This window comes from Nilaparvata lugens, chromosome 8 (genome assembly GCF_014356525.2).
Source record: "Nilaparvata lugens isolate BPH chromosome 8, ASM1435652v1, whole genome shotgun sequence".
Lineage (NCBI taxonomy): Eukaryota > Metazoa > Arthropoda > Insecta > Hemiptera > Delphacidae > Nilaparvata > Nilaparvata lugens.
The window spans coordinates 16,702,288-16,723,932 of NC_052511.1; the positions used below are offsets into that span (position 1 = coordinate 16,702,288).

The following is a 21,645-nucleotide window of genomic DNA, read 5'->3' on the forward strand; positions in this document are numbered from 1 at the left end:
AGAATTTACATACTCAATTCTCCTCGTAAAACAGCTTATTTCTGAGGAGAATCTACTTTTTCGCTCGCTGCGCATGCGCAGTTGATTTTCTTTACGCTCGCTAATCATTCGCGCATGCGCAGAAGAGTTTCCTTATGCTCGCTAATCAGCTGTTGGTAAGCAGCTCGCCAAAAGGGTAGATCTTCACCTAAAAAGTCGGTTATTGTAACTCCGCCAATATAAGTTAGCAATTTAACAGGTTTGGGCAGTTGTAGAAAAAATTTTGTATGTAATTCGCGCGTAATGCTTCTTTATCGCTCTTGCAAAATAATAACTGTTTTGCGCGAGCGATAAAGTCGCGCATTACGCTCTTAATACATAAATAGCTATTATTTTGTCCGAAATCACATTCAGTTTTGATTGATATAAAGAATGGATTTTGATTAATCAGTTTTATGCTATTAGGAATGAAGAATTATACATTATTATTAATGAAATTTTCATCTGTGAACTTCAGACTGATTTCAATTATTACTCATCTATTTCACTATTCATGACCAACTGCTAGTAATAATCCGTTTTTGAACTATTTTCAACGGCACTTCAGTCTGATTCAATTATTAATTGAATAAAATTTCAATCCTAACTTCACATTGGAGTTTAATTTTGGTCACCGACTTGAAATTTTTCATTCTCATCCTTCCCGTTTTTCCAGTCTATTCTTTCTTTTTCAGCGTTTGCTCTCCTTTTCTTTCTCTCCCTCTCTATCTCTTTTTTCTTACTTCAGTCCTTGCTTTATCTCTCCTTTCTTGTATAAAGACAGATTCGGCTCATCTGGTACTCGAGTGAGTGAGTAATCGAGCACATTTTGACACTGTGAGAACGCCAGAAAACGTGAGAAGAGCTGCCTTATAAAGTCTAAACGTTTTTCAACACTGAAAATAGGGACATTACCAACATGGTTAACCTATTTCACTTGAAAATATACATCGAGCTTTTATTCAAATGTAAAACCGTTACAAGCTTTTCATTGTCGCTATTCTCCGCCTAATAAAATGCAGTCTCGTTTCCTTAATTTTATACAAGAATAGTTTCAACAGATTGGTGAAAAAGTTTTTGTCCAAGATGTGGATTCGTGCCATCCACACAAATCACTTTGGGCTCATCACTATCTATGATGTCTTGGAAACAACAGTGTTTTGGATATGGCTCAAGGCTTCAAAGAACATTTACAATAGAATAAAACGGTTTTGCTCCAAGTAACCCTGTACAATCGAATTTTAGCTCTGTATCCAATAAAGACCATCTTTCAATCCTCAGAAACAGAATTTATTAAAATATCTTCAGTTTATCATTAACCTAATTGATTACAACCTTCTCCTTCTTGAAATTTTATTCAGGAATAAGGCTGGGATAGAGTATTCAACATTATTTATCTCCTGTAGGAGATAAGATATATACGGTACGGTAACATATGTCCTGTAGGTCAACATATCAACACATTTTATATAAAGATATCAACATATCTCCTGTAGGTCTGGAAGGAAATGAAAAAACACCAAGTAAGTAAAGTTCTTTTAATACAAAAAATAAATAAAACTTCAACTCACTGTACAAAATAGATATATAAATAAATAATTTCTCATCGATGAAACAAATGGGATTGGACGTGTTTATTACGATTTGAAAACTTGTAGAACTCAATCGAATTTTTCATCGCAGCTAAGAAAACATTAAAATTGCAAGTATATCAATTCGAATCAAAAATACATTAATATTTGTAAACATTTTGAACATTCTAAATTTATTTCTCAGTTGAATCAAATTTAAAGAGTTTTGAATTTTAATCGAATATCAAAAATAATTCAAATCCATGTTCAATTAATCATTCAATACATGGTTGTAATTGAAATTTGAAGAAGGCTAATATTATTGCACCAGATTGTTGATCAAACATTGTTGAAATTTGAGTGATTATGCGTCTACAGGATCTCGTAGGTTCGTGAACTTTGTCGGATGAGCAGTTTCGGAATGTGACAAGGGAAAAGGCCTCGATCACAGATGTCCTCCTTGGTACTGGCTCCTAAGTTGTAGGCGTCCCTGTAGTGCTTGAACTTCGTTCTCAGAGGAGCATCAACTGAGACTTGTAACTTCTTCAGAAGCCTGTAAAAAAATATTTTCGTTATTTTGAGTTATCTTCGTATGATTTCATGTATAGTTTAATTTTTATACATCTCTTCGCTGAAACACAAACTTTTCAAACCACAAGAAAATTAAAAGAACAAAAACAAAGAAATGTTTGTATAATATTGTCATGTGAAGTTCAATTTCTATTCATCTCTTCTCTAAAATACAAATGTTCAAGCCACAAGAAAAACCATGAAGAAAAAACTGAATGGGCTGATGGCATTCAATAAGTACTTATTACTTAGTCCGATATAAGTATAGGGCTGCAACTTGTATCATTTCTAATTGATGTTTTTTTATTTATTTATTCAGTCATGTACAATTATTACACTTATATGAGAAATTGAACACAACAGGCTTATTCTCAAAACTGTCCCTTCTCAAATGTTTACTACAATTTTCACATCCATTCCAGCTCAATAAGTTAGGCATAAGCGAAGGAAAGCTGAATAGAATAAACTAGATAATGAAAACAAATGCCTATTTCAAAATGAAACCAAGAAAACTGTACTTGAGAAAGTTGAAAGTTCTATTCACACAAAACTGAGATTCCTAAGAGTAATTTAGGTTTTTTGAAATCATGATAAAGCATGAGTGGAAACAGCTACATTGTAACTGTTAATCCCGGTAGCATGTTCGTCTATCTAACTAAACCTTGATTAAACAATGAAGATATTCAACTGAAACAATATAGGCCTACTAATGCGAAGACAAAGAGATGACGTCATTGAAGTGCGGTTGAATTTGATAGACATACGTGCAACCGAACCCTAAGTGTATTATAATAATTATTGATTGTCCAGAAGAAAGAACTACCATCATTATATTATGAAATAGATACTAAACTTTATTACTCATTATTGATTTATCAATACAATTACAAATACTCTTCAATTTCTTCTTCCATTATGAACTGATTGTTAATGATCACTTTCAAATACTTAAACTACGACATAGCTGATCAGTCTGAAAGTGACAATCACAAATTATGAGTCTGTTATTGTCACATTGAACTTGGGAGATTGATAATATTTGGACTGAATGTATGTTGGATGGATATCAGAATTTACGAAAAAATAGAACTAGAGCACTAAATAAACATGATCACTTTGAGAAAGCAGGCCACACTGGGATGGCATTAACAAAGAACCAACTCATGTCGTGAATATTACGGCCAATATTTGAAACAGAAGTCATCACTCGCTCTTTTCCGGGCATGACACTTTTTCTCTCTATTTCGTTCGTCTGTTTATGTCTCACACTCCTATCAAAACTCAAAACTCGCCAACGAAGTCGAAAGCGGACAAACGTAATTAGTTAGAATGACATGGAAGAAGGAGCGGAAAATTCAATGTCGTCTGCGCTTTCAGGAGCGATAAGTGATCCCAATCGTGACTTTCAAGGAACTGCTTCCTCTTGTCAGAAGTCTTCTCATAGCCTCGAAAATATAGGATCCGATTCTTCAGCACCTGAGAAATGGGTCCTCAACTTCAATACCTGTCAAAAACCTCGGCCGTCATAACAAAAACTGACTGATGCCAGTAGTGACTAGTGAGCCGACAATTATTTACATAATAATAGAATAATAAGAATAAGAATAATAATAAGAATGTTTATTTCGCCAAATTTTTACATAATAGTTACAAAACATGAATGATTTGGCACAGCCAGCAAAGTTAAACTTGTGCGCTAGCTGTGAGTTCATAAAGCAAACAGTACGAAGTAGCCTATAGCAATACTGAAAAAAGGAAAAAAATATATACCTATGTAATAAATATTATAGTAATACTTCTTGTAAATAATACATGTCTTCTTATAAATAATACAATGATAAGAATTGAATAATTTCGTGTTAAAACCAATTATACAGATGATAACCAAAAACAAGTCATACAGCCTACATTTAAATCTTCTAAATGCAAACTAATGAAGAAGAATACAATAAAAAATGAAATTTTCAGTTGTGAGCACATCCCAGTGCTAATCGGAGCAGCCTCAACGGTTTCAGTCAACACCACCTACTTTTCAAGTGTTTTATTGAGCTCTATGTGTCAACAAAATATTTGGTCTATTCCAATGAGTCAGTCTAGTTACACACACATCGATTTTTTGGATTACGATTTTTTGCCGTCTTTAAACTTAAATTCTTTAAGATTAAGCAGATGACTTGAAACAGATGATGTTTGTCAAGTTCCGTTTAATCTGATAGGATTCATATGGACGGCAAAAAATCGAACGTCCAAAAATCGACGTGTGGCTTTACAGGTTTTATGTATATTATTAAGGTGCGTACGGAATTATACGCCACGAACAGGCGCATTTCACTCTTATGATTATGATAATATCTTCTGTATCTTAGGCCCGGTTGCACAAAAGCCGGTTAAATTTTAAACTGTGATTAATTTCACGAGAAGCAATCACAGAAGTCCTTTTTGATAAGACGGCTTCTCCGATTAGTTCTCGTGGAATCAATCACGATTAAAATTTAACCGGCTTTTGTGCAACCGTCACTTAATGTTTCTAAACAAATACAGATATAATAAACAGCTGATGAAAAGCGAAATTCGCGTGTTCGTGGCGCAGAAGTCTGTACGCACCTCTAGATTTACGTTAAACTGTCAGACTACGTTAAACTATCCAGCATTTATTGGATAAGAAGCATATCAATGTTGTACACGAGTAAAGCTCGATTCCCACATATCAGGTTAGCAGTGAAAGTGATCGACACAGTAAAAATATAGTTTACATGAGTTCTAATTAGACTATTCCCACACAGTCCGGTCGGAGCATGTATGAAGAGCCCCTTAAGAACTATTGAGAATAATATTCTCGATGTATCGGTCACTTTTATTTATAAGTGGGAATCCAGCCTTTTGATTCCAGTTTAAGTGAATCCTACTATGATTTACTAATTATGATTTACTGCTCTAAATTTCTGGTAGAGAGGAGGGGTTTATTTTACACACATTTTCCAAGCACACACATTCTTCCAGTTAAGTAATAAAAACAATGTTTTATCAGAGAGGGTGAATCGTAGAGTTTTGATTCTATTAATAACAAGACTCTACTGGAAAGATGTGAATTCCCGGGTAATTAAAATCTACCACAAGATCGTTCATAATAACAGATAATGATGTCCTGCTCTAATAGCCCATGGATCACGGAACTTGAACATTTCTCAGTCATTCCATCTAGAATTTTTCGGGTAATATCGACATTATTTTCAAGTAGAAACTGGCTTCAACTGGTTTGCTCTTGACACAATATTAAAGTTTTCAGACTACTGTGATTTAGTGATTATCACGAGTTTGTTTAATTGATGATCAGAATAATTAGTCAGGATTCGGTTGAATGAAAAATCTGTAAAGATTCAACTTAATGATTCAGTTTCATCTTGTTTTAAGATTGTCAAGAGTCTTTTCATTCCAGTTCAGTTGAAAAAAATTCTTCCATTCTATTCAATATAATCAGTATTGAGTTTCAAAAACTAAGGCCTGGTTGCACAACAGCCGGTTAAATTGTAACCGTGATTAATTTCACGATAACCAATGAGAGAAGGCGTTTTTGAAAAGAGGGCTTCTCTGATTGGTTCTCGAGGAATTAATCACGGTTAAAATTTAACCGGCTTTTGAGCAACCGGCACTAAAAGTGAAATTCAAAACAGATAGTACTGAGTAAAGTTTGTATGAATAGAATTCAATAGGACCGAGCTGTATTGGATTTAACATCGAAGTAGAATTACTGATGTGACTGGTGTGGTATGGTTATGGCATGAGAGAAAACTAACATGTTAATTTTTGTTTCCTTCAGACCACACCAGGTCTAGTATAGAAAAAAGATCCTAATACAATGTATTTATTATGTATTTTCCCTATCAAAGTGATTCTACCACACCCAATACAAAGGAAACACTTGTCTTTTTTCTTTAGGGCTACTTTCGAATATGAATGAAAATATAAATCTGAGTACCCTTTTTAAATTATTTCGTCACGACATGTTTCGGCTACTTACCATATGCCATTTTCAAGTCACTAGTGAAATGGCATTAGTAGCCGAAACATGTCTTTACGAAATAATTTAAAAAGGGTACTCAGATTTATAATTATTTTAATTCACATGAAACAGTTTTATGCTTTTTTAACTTACTGTTGTTTCCAAACTAGAATTATTTTTTTTCTTGTTCCGTGAATAAAAATGCGCTAATGACTGTCGGTTCTAATCTGGAGAGATTCCGCTTCCAATGAAGGAGAATGTTTCAGTTTTTAGGTTGGAAACAAAATTCAATGATAGGTAATTTGCTCCTATAGAACATTCTCAACTCTTGTATTGTATTGCATCGATTTCATGAATTAATTCCATGAAATATTGACTAGCTTTTGTTCTGTCACATACTGTATCCAGATTCATTATCTTTCTCTCCTCTTACTGTCTCTCTCTTGCATCTAATTTCTTTTCACATGACTGAAATTCGTATGACACCTTTATGTCAGCGAGCTGTCCATCCTCTCGAGCTACTCAGGCTCTTTATCTTTGAAAAGAAATTTCTCTCCAAGTCTTCAGCTTGAGACATTTGACGAAAACTTGAAGACAGCAGAACGTAGAAAGACAAAAGGAATTCCCGAGCTGAAAGGAAAGTAAATGGAGCGAAAGACAGAAGTGAGAAAGAAGAATGAGGCATAACGACCAACTTAGCAGGGTGACAGACATGTAACAGTTTCTGAATAGGTATGTTCAATTTCTTGGAGTATTATTGTGGTTACAGGCATTTCCATTCAGAGTCGGTTGTGGAAAGTGGGCAACATATGAATATTGCTGTTAACTACATCCACTGTCACTGCAGTCTCTTCAAGTAAACTTGACGAACTTCAGTTATGAGGAACTACATATATATATATATATATATATATAATATATATATATATATATATATATATATATTTTCATTTATACATTGATAGATACAATATCATTCTCAACACTATAAATGATTGGGAGAGGAACAACAGGCTCAAAGCCCAAAACTGTTCCTTTCTCAAATTCGGATAAAAATTGTCCAAAAATAGGTTGTGTTTATCGCTTCAAAGTTCTGAGATTGGAATACGCTATAAGTGAGAAAATATTATAGGAGTAATGCTTGTTTTATATTCATCGTTCATATTCTATTCTATTCCATAATCTATGTCAATGTAATATTGTTTGAAAAATATTGGTGGATCAATCTCACTGCAGTATATGGTTGTCAATAATTACTACTAATGAAAATTAAATTGAAATTTCTCATTCACAAACTGTGGTTATAATATAATATTGATTCAATAAGAAATCAACCAACAGTAGTCTATTGTTATAATAAGAATTAGTATTTTTTTGAACAAAGTTCTTAGTCAATTATTTTTGTCTCCATCGTCATATTCTTCTTTTTCTTCACCATCTCTCCCAGTTGACACATTTTTAAATGGATGATAATTTTTCCAGCAGAAAAATATATAATATGCTTTGCTCATTTCTCCAGCAGAAATATACTAATGCTTTTAATCTTATAATAGCTCTTAGTAGATTGGAATCCCCATATCCCCTTTCTAGTAGTCTAGAATATTTTTTCAAAATATTCACTGTCACTTAATAGGTCACATTCACAAGTGAACTCGGAAATTCCACAATGGAACATGGTTTCTGTAAAATATATCTTTGTATAATAACCGTTTAGAAAATCGCAATGGAATTGTGATCACGATAATTGCACAATTAGCATGGTTCTTATAAAATATCTCTTCGAATATACTGATTAGAATCCCCGTATTCCTCCCTTCTAAGTTTTTCCTTCTAAAAGATCCTATACAATATATTTCTGAATCAATAGATTAGAATCCCTGTACTCATCCCTTCCACATTTGTTTCATAATGCCTCTCCCTAGAGGAAATAATTTCAAAAATAAGAATCTTACCATGAAACATGTTTCCTGTAGGACATGGTTCCAGTAAAATATATTTTTGAATATACTGATTAGAATCCCTGTATTTCTCCCTTCTAAGTTTTTCCTTCTAAAAGTTCCTGAACAATACATTTTTGAATCAATAGATTAGAATCCCTGTACTCATCCCTACCACATTTGTTCCATAATGACTCTTCCTTGAGCAAATAATTTTAAAATCAAGAATCTCACCATGAAACATGTTTCCTGTAGGACATGGTTCCTGTAAAATATATTTTTGAATATACAGATTAAAATCCCTGTATTCCTTCCTTCTAAGATTTTTCCTTCTAGAAGTACCTGTACGATATAGCTTCAATTAATAGATTAGAATCCCTGTACTCATCCCTTCTCTATTTTTTGTTTCATACTTTTATAATGCCTCTTCCTCGAGTAAATTAATAATAATAATAATTTAAAAATTAATTATCTCACCATGAAACATGCTTCCTGTAGGCAGACTTGCTATCACGGGTGCCCAGTTTGCAAGCGATCCTCTCCAGGCACCTCTCCGACTGCACGAAGTTGTTGAGTATCTCCTGTAGGTTGTCGGGGACCGGCCAGGGGGTTCCGAAGCTCCTTCTTCCCGGTGGTGCGACAGTAGTCGCGTTGGTCGCGTTGCCGGCTGGAGATGCGGGTGGTTTGGGCGTGGCCAGACCTAAGGCCATTGACAGATTCGGCCAGAAGAAGTAGGCCAAAGGCAGCAGAACTGGCAGCATGATGCTGATCAGAGCGAAGGGCAGAACGACCACCTTGAAGACGAGTGCTTTGAGCAGGAGCAGCGCCGGGATCTTGAGGACAAGTAGGGCAAGCACTCCGATGAGGAGGGCTTTCACGAGGCTCACCTTGGCGATCCCTCCCAGCCGGATCAGCTCGCTGAAGAAGCCAGAGCTCGGCGGGTAGCATTCCAGCATTGTTTGAGTGCCTGTGGAAGATTTTATAATCAAATTTAAAATGACATGAAACAAATATTGTATTTAAAATTTATTAAATTGTATTTAATTCCCAAAAATCATATTTACAAAATGACATAGAAAAAATTTATTCCCAAAAATCATATTTACAAACAATTCAAATATACACAATGATTGAGAAATAAATTTGAATTGGAATTAGATTGTAGAATAATACTCCTCACTTAGAAACTAGTCTGTGTGTGAGGAGAGTATAGGAGGGTGATGAGTGGGGGAGTGAGGAGGGAGATGTTCAAGCAGTTCGTAATTCATTGAAGAATCAAATTAGTTACTGTATCGGAATTATTTGACTTCCAGCAATGTTTGAGTTCCTGTAGGAGGCTTAATTCGAATTAGTTATTACACTTATTTGTCACTACACCACAAATAAAATAAAAGGGTAGTTTTGATTCAATATAATACAACTTTAAAGTAGAAGCCCTACAGGAATAAAAGAGAAATGTTTTTGTTACAAATTTGATGTGAAAAACTGGCACAAAAATTTTATGTACAAATTGAGATGTACAGAACTTGTTAAGTCCATAAAAATATCCAGTAGTGCTAGTTGCATCGACTGTCCTTGAAGGGGAAGGAAGGGGATGTTGAAAATAATATACTGTATTGTATTTAAAGAAAATTTAGAATTTTAGAAGTATACAGTACAATAATGAAATTAATAATATTATAAGGAAATAAATTTATATAAAAAAGGCACTACTGGCATAAGTGGAAGAACATATTGAAATTATCACAATCTAGTGATTTGAACCTGGAGTTCAGCATTCTAATGAATTAAAAAAACTGTAGAACTTTCTTTGAACCGAAATAGTGAAGGTGATATTTATTTATTTTTCACATCTTATATTGCATACAACAATTTGTCACAACCACATATACTGCGACATGTGACTAATTTATTGTATGTATCAATGTATAAATAAATTGTTGCCACAACTTTTTTTCTAAAACTGTTGAAGAAAGTATGAGAAAAATGATTGTATAAATTTCAAGTTTATTGATTCGATATCGCAAACATGCTACGAGCACGGAGTTGAGAACTATACTAACTTATTTTGTGCTTCCAGTATAAGAATGAAATTGGATACATCTCTATCAAGTCACTAACATCATAGAGGAAAGATACCGTTTAAAGATACTATTAGTATCTTTGTCTCTCCTACAAAGGTCTGTCTTTGTCTCTTTATTATTCCTCTCTGCTATCATCAATAGCAAATCCTCCAAAGTTATTGTTAAAGAAAAATATTAAATATAGGTATACCTTTAATCAGACGGTGAGTTCAAATTATCTCTCGACTTCTCATTGAAAATTATTCTGACTGTATTGATTAATTATCGATTCACAAACACGTCATATGTGGGCATCATAAACAGAACCATGAAGAATACAATAAAGTAGATAAAAATAATTGAGCAGATAAGTAGATTAAAGAGCATGCATGGATAAGATAAAAGTGAGAGTAGTCCTTTCAGTGACACATACTATGCAGAATGCAGTTCACTGTATAGGATAGTCTCAACTGGGACGTCCGCAATGATTGTAATACTGTTCAAGAAAAAAGGAAGAAAACAATTGAATTGTTCGGTTTTGTCGCCGTTTGCTTCTTTTCATAGACAATGACAAAAGGCGGCAGCTTTTGCAATTCAAATTCGGACCTCATTCTTGCGGGAAGCCTACTAGTCGAGCCCACATAAACAGCGAGAAGACGAGTAGAAAACTTATTAGCATTTGAACTAATTACTACTAATCTCTCGCGTATGCCGTCTCTTTTGTCTTCTTCATAATTATTATGATTTCTATCAAGCATTGCGCCAATGTGATTCTGAATCTACAGCAGTTTATTCATGATGACCAAGTAGTAGAAAATACATAGAGTGTAGTATTTTTAATAATTTGATTGTATGGTATGAGATGTTGTGGTATTTCTCCATAATTGAAAGAATAAGACTTTGATATTGTCAATACCACTTTTATTTATTCGAAAATTAATTCATAATTCAGTACCAGGTTTCATGGTAAAACCTGCCACATCTTCAGCTGAACTAATATGTTTGTTCCTCCAACAACAACAAACATATAGGTTCAGCTGAAGATGTGGTAGGTTTTACCATGAAACCTGGTACTGAATTATGAATTAATTTTCGAATAAATAGAAGTGGTATTGACAATATCAAAGTCGTATTCTTTGAATTGTAGTATTTTTGTTATAAAATATCATTCTAGATTTATCAATTAGTGTCCTACGGTATTCTTCTTTATCAAAAGTTATGCTTCTATACACTCATCATCATCATCATCATCATCATCATCATCATCATAATCAACATTTTCAATATTATTCAATTAAAACTATGAATATCAAAACAAAATAACCATTCTTCGCTGTTATTACTTTGAAATTTCTTCTATAAGAATATTCACGGTTGACTACCGTACTCGGTTTTCATCAGGCTAGTTTCACATTCATTCGGTTCGTTTCGTTTTCGATTCGTTTTCGGCAAATTCCGATAAGTGTGAAACGATGATTCGGTTTGAATTCGGTACCGAATAGCAACCGCATAGCACCGAACGCCCCCTCGACACGAATAGGTTTCATCATATTCGAATTCGTTGCTAGGGAAACGGGAAAAAACAAAGTCTTTTACACACGCTTGCCTTTTTTGTTTTTATTTTAAACTGATATCGTGATTATCTGTTTCAAAATTTTCCAAGTCAAAATCATATGGTCAATTCATTTCTGTTAGTTCACAGGAACATTTCTTTCTCAATTAATAGTTTGCTAAAAAAATATGAAAGATATAAATTGAAACTCAGGGAGAATTTTTATTCCTTTATTATTTTTTTTTTAATTTTTCCACGAATATTACATGATTTCATCAATGGAGAGAAGAGATGAAGTTTATATACCATGTGTCAAAACAAGAACAAATTTTCAATTCAAAAAAATCATCTCTCTGAACATCAAAAATTAACAAAATTAAAAAGAAACTATTCAAAAAATTCACAATTTTTAATTAATTTTAAAATTTTGTTGTTCAAGAAATAACATATCACAATTTAACACAAGCTGTTATATTTAAATATACAAGCATGAACTGTGAAAATCCAGACACAGCTGTGTTTGAGAAGAAAATACCTAATTGGAATTAAAACCTGACATGTATGAAAGCCTCATTCGTTTTCGGTAACGAACCGAACCGAACCGAAAACGTACCGAACCGAATGAAACCGAAAGCGTGTGAAGCTAGCCTTACTCGGTTGGTGAAAGGGGGGAGCACAAGTCCCGCCCCCTCTTTATATAGTTCATGTTAAAATGATGTGTTGCACATAAGTAGATTAGTATACCTTTACGGTACCATATGACGTTTATAATTTCAAGTCGAATTCTATCACTAATTGATTAAAATTAAAATTTATTATATATATATAATCAATTTAGAGTGGTACCGAGCAAATATTAAATTAATAGTCTAATGATAATAATTTATTAAGAACTGAATTTTTGTGAAGTGAACAAGTACAAGACTTGACCTATTTCGTACTATGTGTATGTACCTTATCTAAACCTTACCTTATCTAAATTTGGGAGAGGAATAGGTAGGTAACCTTATTTTTAAAACCCAATAATTTTTATGATGTACTTTTTGTATGAACCAGTAAAGAATAAAAAATATCAACTATTAGAAACTATATTAACTATTAAAGCTTTGAACCATAATTTCTTGAGGGAACATTCAGAGTGCAATTATTTAATAATTTCTAATTTCTACAAAGTAGCACTTATTGGGAGAGAAAAACTAAGGATACTCCTTGTACTATTTCTCTCCCAAATTTAGATAACATTTTAACATTATAACTGAAAGTGTCATCAATATTATATAGATAGCAATTCTATAGCTCTCAGACTCATAGCCCTTAGATTCCATAGCCCTATGAATTCCAAATCCTTCAGTGTCAACTGTAAGGTATGATTATATAGATGGCCTTGATTCATTAGACGAACTTTGAAGATTCCTAAAATGACTGTCACACTATTCCATTGAAAACATGCCGTTACAGAGAATCACATTATTTCTACTCCAGCTTGGAAGATGCTCCATCCATAAATATAAATTTATTCATACATTAGCATAAAGTGCCAAAACATTATGAGGTCACTATTTTTTAAAAAGATTCGGGATTTACAGGTTGAGGTGTGTTGGCATTCAAGGGCGTGCCAATGTTGCAAAAATTATGCGACTTGCAAAAATTTAGAACACACGTGCGTAAATTTGGTGCCGAAATTGATGTCACAGTTGACAGTGAAAATTTGGAGGACACGGTGCAGAATGTCTAAACACGTCTAAACATTTTCTAAACGGTTTCAGAGAGGCGGTTCTCCTATCAATAGATCACAGCATCAAGACCAAGCCTTGCCTCATAATAAAAGATGCGGAGCAACGAGCAAGCTATCCTGAATGATAATCATAAGTCTCGTGACTAATTTAACTGTTATACATAATTTACTGCCAATTGTTATACTCGTCTTATTCCTTTTCCGAGCGTGGGACTTGCATCCCATTTATTAAGATCCAATGTGGATGAATTTGTTATTGATTTAAGATAAGTGGCCAATCAAAAAATGCTTAGTCGCAGACAATGTGTCATGTTGGAGATTGGTAACACTGATTAAGTGAAGAAAGAATTCAGCATCACCGAATTTCAAATTAAGACGTCCCAGATCCCAATTTGCAAATCGAAATACTGTCGTACCAAACACGATTTGCATGATGTGGGCTCATCACTACTACTGTGATATCTTGAATTAATGAATAAATAATACATGGCATTGGGATGTGATTATTACAACTGTATGTTTGTGATACAGAAGAGCACTGCTTGAATCATTCACAGTTAACGCGAAATTCTGTTTTTCCAGCTAGTTATTGATAAATGCAATTTTTAATTTAATATATTTATTCAATAGCTATATCTACATATAGATGCTATATTTCCTTGGTTTATTGAACAAATGTAAGAGAATAGAAATCCCTTAGTAAAATATTATTTAATATAGTTTATTTAAGAGTAACTACTATCAAATGAAAATCCAAATTGATTGCCATCAACTATCCTGAAAACATTTGATACGGTACTTGAAATATTGACAACAGGGAGTTTATATTCATTAGCTATTTTGATAGGGCTTCTTGAAAGATTAATTACAAAACAATTACAAAGAAAGGGTACAAGTTTTCATGTTGAAATAAAAAATAGTACTTACAGTACTAATATTTATATATAATTATTAATATTTACTAGCATTCGAATGAATTCATGTTGTATGAAGCATTAGTATTTGAATAAATATGAAATCCTTTTTCTTCATATCATTTATTTATTTGACTGAGGATGCTGGCCACTTAAGCCTTGATAATATTGTGCATAGATGACGGGATAATGAGATATGAATGGAACCAGAGTTTCAGAGGGGTTCCGAACCACTAGAAAATTATTTGAAGCTCATATCAAAGCTGTTATGAGAGCTGTCCTCAAGCAGACACCCTTACAACGGCAGAACCGATAGCACGGCACTTATCTTGTTAATATAAAGTTAAGAAGTTGAGTGATTTCAAGTAAACACTCTATTGATGATACTTAATATACGTTTTGCTCCTCATATTTGCAGGGTAATTTGCGCTGAACTTTCTTTTTACTTTACTCTTCTTTATTGTTGACATTAAATCATTAAAAAATATACACTCCAAAACAAACCAAATGATTGAAAGATCTAAGTTGTTATTTTCAAACATAGGTCAAGATTTTAACAATGTCACATCTGTAAACACTTGTACTAAAAGAGTTGAATACGGAATCGTGATTATCGTGTTTGAAAGGGTTCTAGCTGAAAATATTTTTCTAATATTTTGTTCTGTCATGTACCTATGTATGTCAAGACCCCTACTTTTTTGACGATAATTCGTATTCTAAAGATCAGTGAACTGTATGTATTTCCTAGTTTTTACGAGTATCGATAGGCCTATCCAAATTAGTTATGAACTTGACCGCAGATGATGTGAAAGATGATACAATGGTGCGAAATGATTGGATAAACCTGAAATTTCAGTTGGTTCCTAACCACTGGAAGGAAAATCGCATAACTGAATGCCCTTTAGGTTATTAATGCTTGTCAACAATTTCCTGGAATTTTCATCATAACACACACTCTTCACTCGTCACTTACGTCATTATTCTTACCTGTGGATTTAGTAGCAATCCTCTATTGTTTTCTATTTCAGAGGTTCTCAACCTAGCTGTGATTCACGACGAATTCTAGGAGGTACGTGACGCGAAGCTGAATGTTGAAAATACAAACCATTTTCATTTTTCATCTCAATACCATTTCTTATAATACTACAAGGAATAACCATTCTTTCATTACCTGTGTGATCAAGTTTACAATGTTTGCGATCGAAAAAGTGTTTTACCTACACAGATTGAGTATTTAATTTGTGTTTAAGGAGTGTATGAAAAATTTCCAACAGTTTAAATGTTCAACATAATTATTTATGTGAAAGAGGGTTTACGAACTTCACCTATATGGAAAGGAAATTACAGAAATAAGATGTAGGTAGTCTACGTAACATCTCGGGAGTAATTTTTCTCTCGGAATAGTTAGTGAAATATATATTTCGAATACTCAAGCCGGTGTTTCACTTTTTTTAATCTTTCCAACTCTATCTTGCAACATTTTTTCAATTTATTTATTTATTTACTCAATCATTCAAAATAACACAACATGACCTGAAGGAGGATTTTAATGAAAAATTAAAGTTATCGAATCTAGAATTTCTATCCCAATCTATTTCCAGGAGTCAAAAAAGTTTTGGAATAAATAAATAAGCTAAGTAAAAAATTTACATACTCCCATCAAGTCCAATTAACTAGTGAAAATTGAGAACACACAAGTATTATTGATTCGAAATTTTCAATTAAATAATTGAGCACTTTAGATTTCAATCCGCTGTACTTATACTTGGTGCTTGCTCTATTTTTATACATCAAAAAGTGTTTGAATACTCGTGGTGATACCACAAACGCCTGCCACCCCCTTCACATTACCACCCCTGCCACCCTTACAAGGGTGTCACAAAAATGGAATTTATAATTTCTTATATATTATTCTGACAAAAATGAAATTTCTAATTTCTTATATATTCTCACAAAAATGAAATTTCTAAAATTATATTCTCTAAAAAAGTTGAAAACTGCTACTTTTCTGTATTACAAAAACTGACTGTACATTCAGTTAAGGCTGCAACACTGCATCTCTCATTCGTAATTTACCTTTAATTTATGATTCAAAAATCTCAATACTTGATAATATCAAGTATTGAGATTTCATATTATGAGATAAAATTTACAGCATGGTTGCTTAATATTATAGATAGACTATTATGTCTTGACTTTAAATGGTCAACAAGACTATCTATAATTCGTCACATAATAATCTTTAATCACAAAGAACCTCCGTCATAAAATGAGCTTCATTCATAATCCTCATATTCATCCTCCTCAATCCTCGATTAATTAAAAACGTATTCATTATGATGTGTTCTCATGAACTTACCTACAATATCATGAATACAAGACCGAGTGGGAACCCATGCCTTATCTTAAGCGACGAGGTAAGGAATGATGCAATTAATGTCAGCCGGCATGGTAATAGGAACCATGCAAGTCTAGTTACACACACATCGATTTTTAGACGTACGTTTTTTTGCCGTCCTTATAAATTCAGATTAAACATAGGTTGACAAACATAATAATTATGATGTGATCATGTGTTTGTCAAGTTCCATTCAAACTGGTAGAATTTATTAAGGACGGTAAACAATCGTACGCACGCACACACACTGACTTAATCGGTGCAGCGTTAGCAGACTAAATAAGTTGCAACGCTCCATACCGCCAAGTTACGCTGGTTCTGATTCAACAAGCTACAAGAATACAATACTCTATACTGTATATGAATATCAAGTAAAATGAAGAAGAAAATCGAAACATCTCACCTGGTTTTCCATCCTGAGCAGGAGGCGCAGTGTTCCAGTAGTTCTTATCATCCTGAGGGGAGTGATAGTAGTAGCTGGCGGTACCCGGGTCATTGTGGAAGGACCCCGACGATCCTGAGGACGAAGACGACGCCGAAGGATAAGGATACGAGTAAGTGTAATCCTTAGCCTCCCTTGTGAACCCTTCATAGCCCTGATTGATAAGGGACGCAGCCGACGGTGACTGGTCCTTGTTGTAAGCGGAGCGGTTGGTCTCGTACGGCGGGAAATCGTGGTTGAAATAGTTTTCCACGACGGGAACCGACGACTCTGCGTTCGAGTTATCCGATATTAGAACGATGTTGTCGTGATGGAAGAGTTGCGAGTTTTTCGGGGCTGGTGTTGTGAAGGTGAGTTCTTTGATGAAGGATGGGTTTGAAGCTTGGAAAGAGTTATCGTTCAAACCGTCATCGTTGAACGAGTATCTTTTCGCCTGTCGTTCGGTAGACGTGGAAATTAAAGTTGAATTTTCTTCCTTTTCACCCTCATCAGTTTTAATCTCTTCCGCGTACAACTTACCAGACACTAGGAGAACTAGAAATACTTGATAACTAACCGCGGTCACCCTAACCATGTTGCCAGAACAGCGGCAAATTCAAAATGAAAACTAAGTGCACCCGGCCCCCTACTTGTTCATATATAGTGGGTCACACCCTCGACGGTCGGTGATCCATTGTCATTTTAAAACGGCTCTATTGCTCCTCCTTTACCACTGAGCCTCTACACTGATTTACATTAGTTCCGAAGATGAACAGAGAGATGACGAACGAGAAGAGCGGGATAAGAAGGTGGAGGAAGAGGAGGACTAGGTGAACCGGGAAGAGGGAAAACATACATACACACGTGTGCGTGTGTTAGCTTGTGTGTGAGAGTGAGTGTATTGAAGAGCGATAGGACACACAAGTCAATTCTTCAAAACAGTTCACGTAGGTATCTTTATACATATCATCATGTATATAGATATAATATATTTACAAATGGAAATACTAGTCGGTGGCTGGTAAATACCTTCAATGAGCCGCAACTGCTTCTCTCCATTATTGGAAACGTTTTTCCTTGACGAAATAAAACATTCCTAAATAATTCAAAATAGCTGAAACTTTACACTATTTTCTCTTCATTTTATTTTGTGTTCAATTTTCTAGTTTTTCGAAATTTAATTTAAACGTAACTTTTACGACGACGATGCCCCGTTTCGGAATGCCAATTTTCTAACTCCAGCTGTTTAAAGTCTAGAACTTAGCTGAATCCCGAGCTCGGAAACCGGCTCATAATATTATTAGTCATTAGATGAGAAGTTGAGGACTTGTAAGTTTATTGTAGTTTATAGAAATTTGGAATTGTTCGGAAGGTTTTTGTCTCTAGCAGGGTCATTATAACAGTATATTATTTTTAGTTTGAGTGTGTTTACAATGAAATTATGAACAAGGACTGTGGTTGAAACAAACTGTATGGAATCAGCCTATAAAATTATTAGTCATTAGATTAGAAGTTGAGGACTTGAAAGTTTATTGTAGTTTATAGAAATTTGAATTGTTCGGAAGGTTTTGGTCTATAGCGGGGACATTATCAAGGTATTTAGCTAATGTGTGTCTACAATGGATATAGAGAAACCCATTGCATTTTCTCAGTGAAGAAAGCACCCTTTATATAAGTTGACGATTAATCAAAATTTGATAGTAGTTGCATGTTCAAACGGATGACACTGCTTCTACTACATTGAGGATTTTTGGCCAAAGAATGTAACAAATTCAGGTTATTATTATTATATTCAGTCAATTTTGATATTCGTTATACTTAAAAAATGAATTCACAACAATAAAAATTGTACGTAGCCTACTTGTTTATGAAAAAAAAATTATTTGAATGTAATAGGAATTTCCTTTATTTTGTAAAGACTTTAAAATAGTTCAACAACTAGTTTCGACCCTACAAGGGTGATCGAATTTTCGACCCGAGTTTCGGTACTACAAGATTTTTATATTGTTTTTAATAATTTGTTAAAAAGTAGCCCATGTGAGTGAAGTACTTTTTTGGAATTTCCTGTTTTTGACTATTTCTTAGTCTTTTTCATTCAATTTCCTGTTTATTTTTCAAATGAATGAGTTCTTGATTATGTAGTTACCGGAGACCAAGAAAACTAGAAAAATGAGGACGCAATAGAAATTTCAGAGAGAAAGATTAATTTGAAAAGTATTATAGTAAACAAAAATGTAAAAGAAGGGAAGGAGAAAAGATTTTTTGAAAAGAGGAATAGGAGAATAAATGGTGAAAAGAGAAGAATATAAGAGCATAGAAATGAAAGAGTGGAGAAGGAATGTTTATGATGGCGAGTTTCCATTAGGAAAATGGCGTTCTATTAAAAGGTGGAAATCTGCTGTAGGAAAGCAAGAGAAGAAAATGTGGAGCACAGCAGAGTAGAGAAGGTCAGGAAAAGAAAAAGTGTCACTAAATGTGAGAAAAAGGTCGATGAATGTAAGGGAAACAAAAATAATTATAAAGATAAGGATTGAGAAGAAAGTGGACGAAACGAGAAGAGAAGATGAAAACGTACAAAAAAATGAGGAAGTTACGGAACACTCATGAACGGAACCACTGAATAACCAAATTAAAATACAATAATTTTTGGCGTGACTGGAAAAAGAAGCCTTTAGTTCCAGCCACGAGTTCTAAAAATAAGAAATACATTTTTTAATCTAATAACAGCAGTACAAATGAAACAATTCTGTTGATGGATGATAATCTATGGGTGTTCAATTTTATCAATAATTCAAGTACTTAATAAACAAAATATAAATGTACGGAAAATAATATAATAATTGTCGAGTTTTTATAATTTTTACACAATAATAAATAATTAATATTGCCAAAATTCATCCAAGTGATTCATCCAACTCAGTTCTCAATTTTAAAATAATAGTTTTGTTTTACCCACGATTTTATTAATCTCAATTTGGTTTTTGTTAGTATTTTATCCTTAATAAAGTCTTCTGGAATTTTATTTATGAGTTTATTACTCTGATATTCAAATTGGTGTTTACTAGATGTTAATGAAGTAAAATTAATATTAAAATGTCTTGAACAGTAGATTTCCACCATTAATGAAGAACTAAAGATCATCAATAACTCATTACCATTATTCTAATAATCATTAGAATAATAATGATGAACAGCAAATTCCAACCACATCATAAAGAACTAAAGGGTTGTTACCCTTTTCTGAGACTGAAATAAATAGAAAAAAGGGGAAGAAAATGAGAAAAGCCATGAGTGTACAAGAGTAGACGCAGTAGAACAAAGAAAGGATCGATTCAAGACAATGTAGGCAGTTGTCAGAAGATATTATTTACTTTTCAGTAATACAGCAAAGGTGGACAATACTAGATAAGTTAACCCAGTGACACGTTATTTGTTATTTGTACAGCGCTAACGGTCGGGGAAAATTATTATCAACAAAAAAAGTTGAAAGAATATGAAAAAGAGCAGATGGACAGAACAACAGGTGCGTGAACGCATAATCAGGATAAAGTAAACAGCTTTGAACAATTTTCTAGTCATGTTTGTCTGCACCTACACGTCCATCCAGCATCAGTATACTAGCCATAGTGAGATTCACTTCAATCTGTCAGCATGGGTAGAATGTGAAGCATAGATGTTATTTTCATAAGGAATGCTGACAGTTTTAAGTTTATATATCTAGCTATATATAACTATATTTATTATGTAAATATATAACTATAGCTACAGACTAATGTTTATTATTTCTGAAAATACTCAGATGGTCTTCTACTTTCCATTTTGGATGGCCTTGAAATCTGAAGATGTACTTCAGAAATTCCTAGAGGTCTGTGAGAGTATCCTGGTGTGTTTTTCTAGAAGCTGAAGCTACAGACCTGAATGTACTGTGGACTAACAATAATTGCCATTCATATGAATTCTCGAAAAATATTTCCGGTTGACTTATCCCTAAATCATACTATTATTTCCCTTCATAATAATTCAAAATTACGTAAAACCTTAATGAAAACATAAGGCCTATCCCTCTTCCTCAAGCCCTAGCCATTCAACTTATGAACTTGTCCCAACAAGTTGGGAAATCATTTTAATTTCTTGGTGAGAAGGGAAGGGCTGTATTGCACCTCTTCTAACCAATTAGAACTAATACCGGTAAATGTTTACTTACTGGAATTACCACTGATTTTTGTTTTATTCTAGCTAGTCTATTGTTTTCTTCACTTCGATAAATAACTCAAGATAATCCTGTATTTATTTCATTTCTTGAACATAGATTCATAGTTATATCCCTAACAGCCTTTATGGTTTCAGTCGGGGCTCACTTTATAAATGGGCTGACTGGGCGCAAAATATTTGGGGCACTAAGTTTCCAATTTAAAAAAGAAATTATTAGTTTGGTTATAATATTTCACTCTAGATAAAATCAATAT

The 21,645-nt window shown here is 33.6% G+C and overlaps 1 protein-coding gene across 1 annotated transcript; it reads right to left on the reverse strand.

Moving 5' to 3' along the window:
* Positions 1-1,542: 1,542 nt before the first annotated feature.
* On the reverse strand, positions 1,543-18,022 carry LOC111044810. Its single transcript, XM_039434114.1, has 3 exons — positions 17,162-18,022; positions 8,574-9,063; positions 1,543-2,142 (listed from the first exon to the last, which is right to left on the reverse strand). The coding sequence occupies exons 1-3, from the start codon at positions 17,772-17,774 to the stop codon at positions 1,962-1,964; spliced, it is 1,284 nt and encodes a 427-aa protein (XP_039290048.1). The 5' UTR covers positions 17,775-18,022; the 3' UTR covers positions 1,543-1,961.
* Between the last annotated feature and the right edge of the window lie 3,623 nt (positions 18,023-21,645).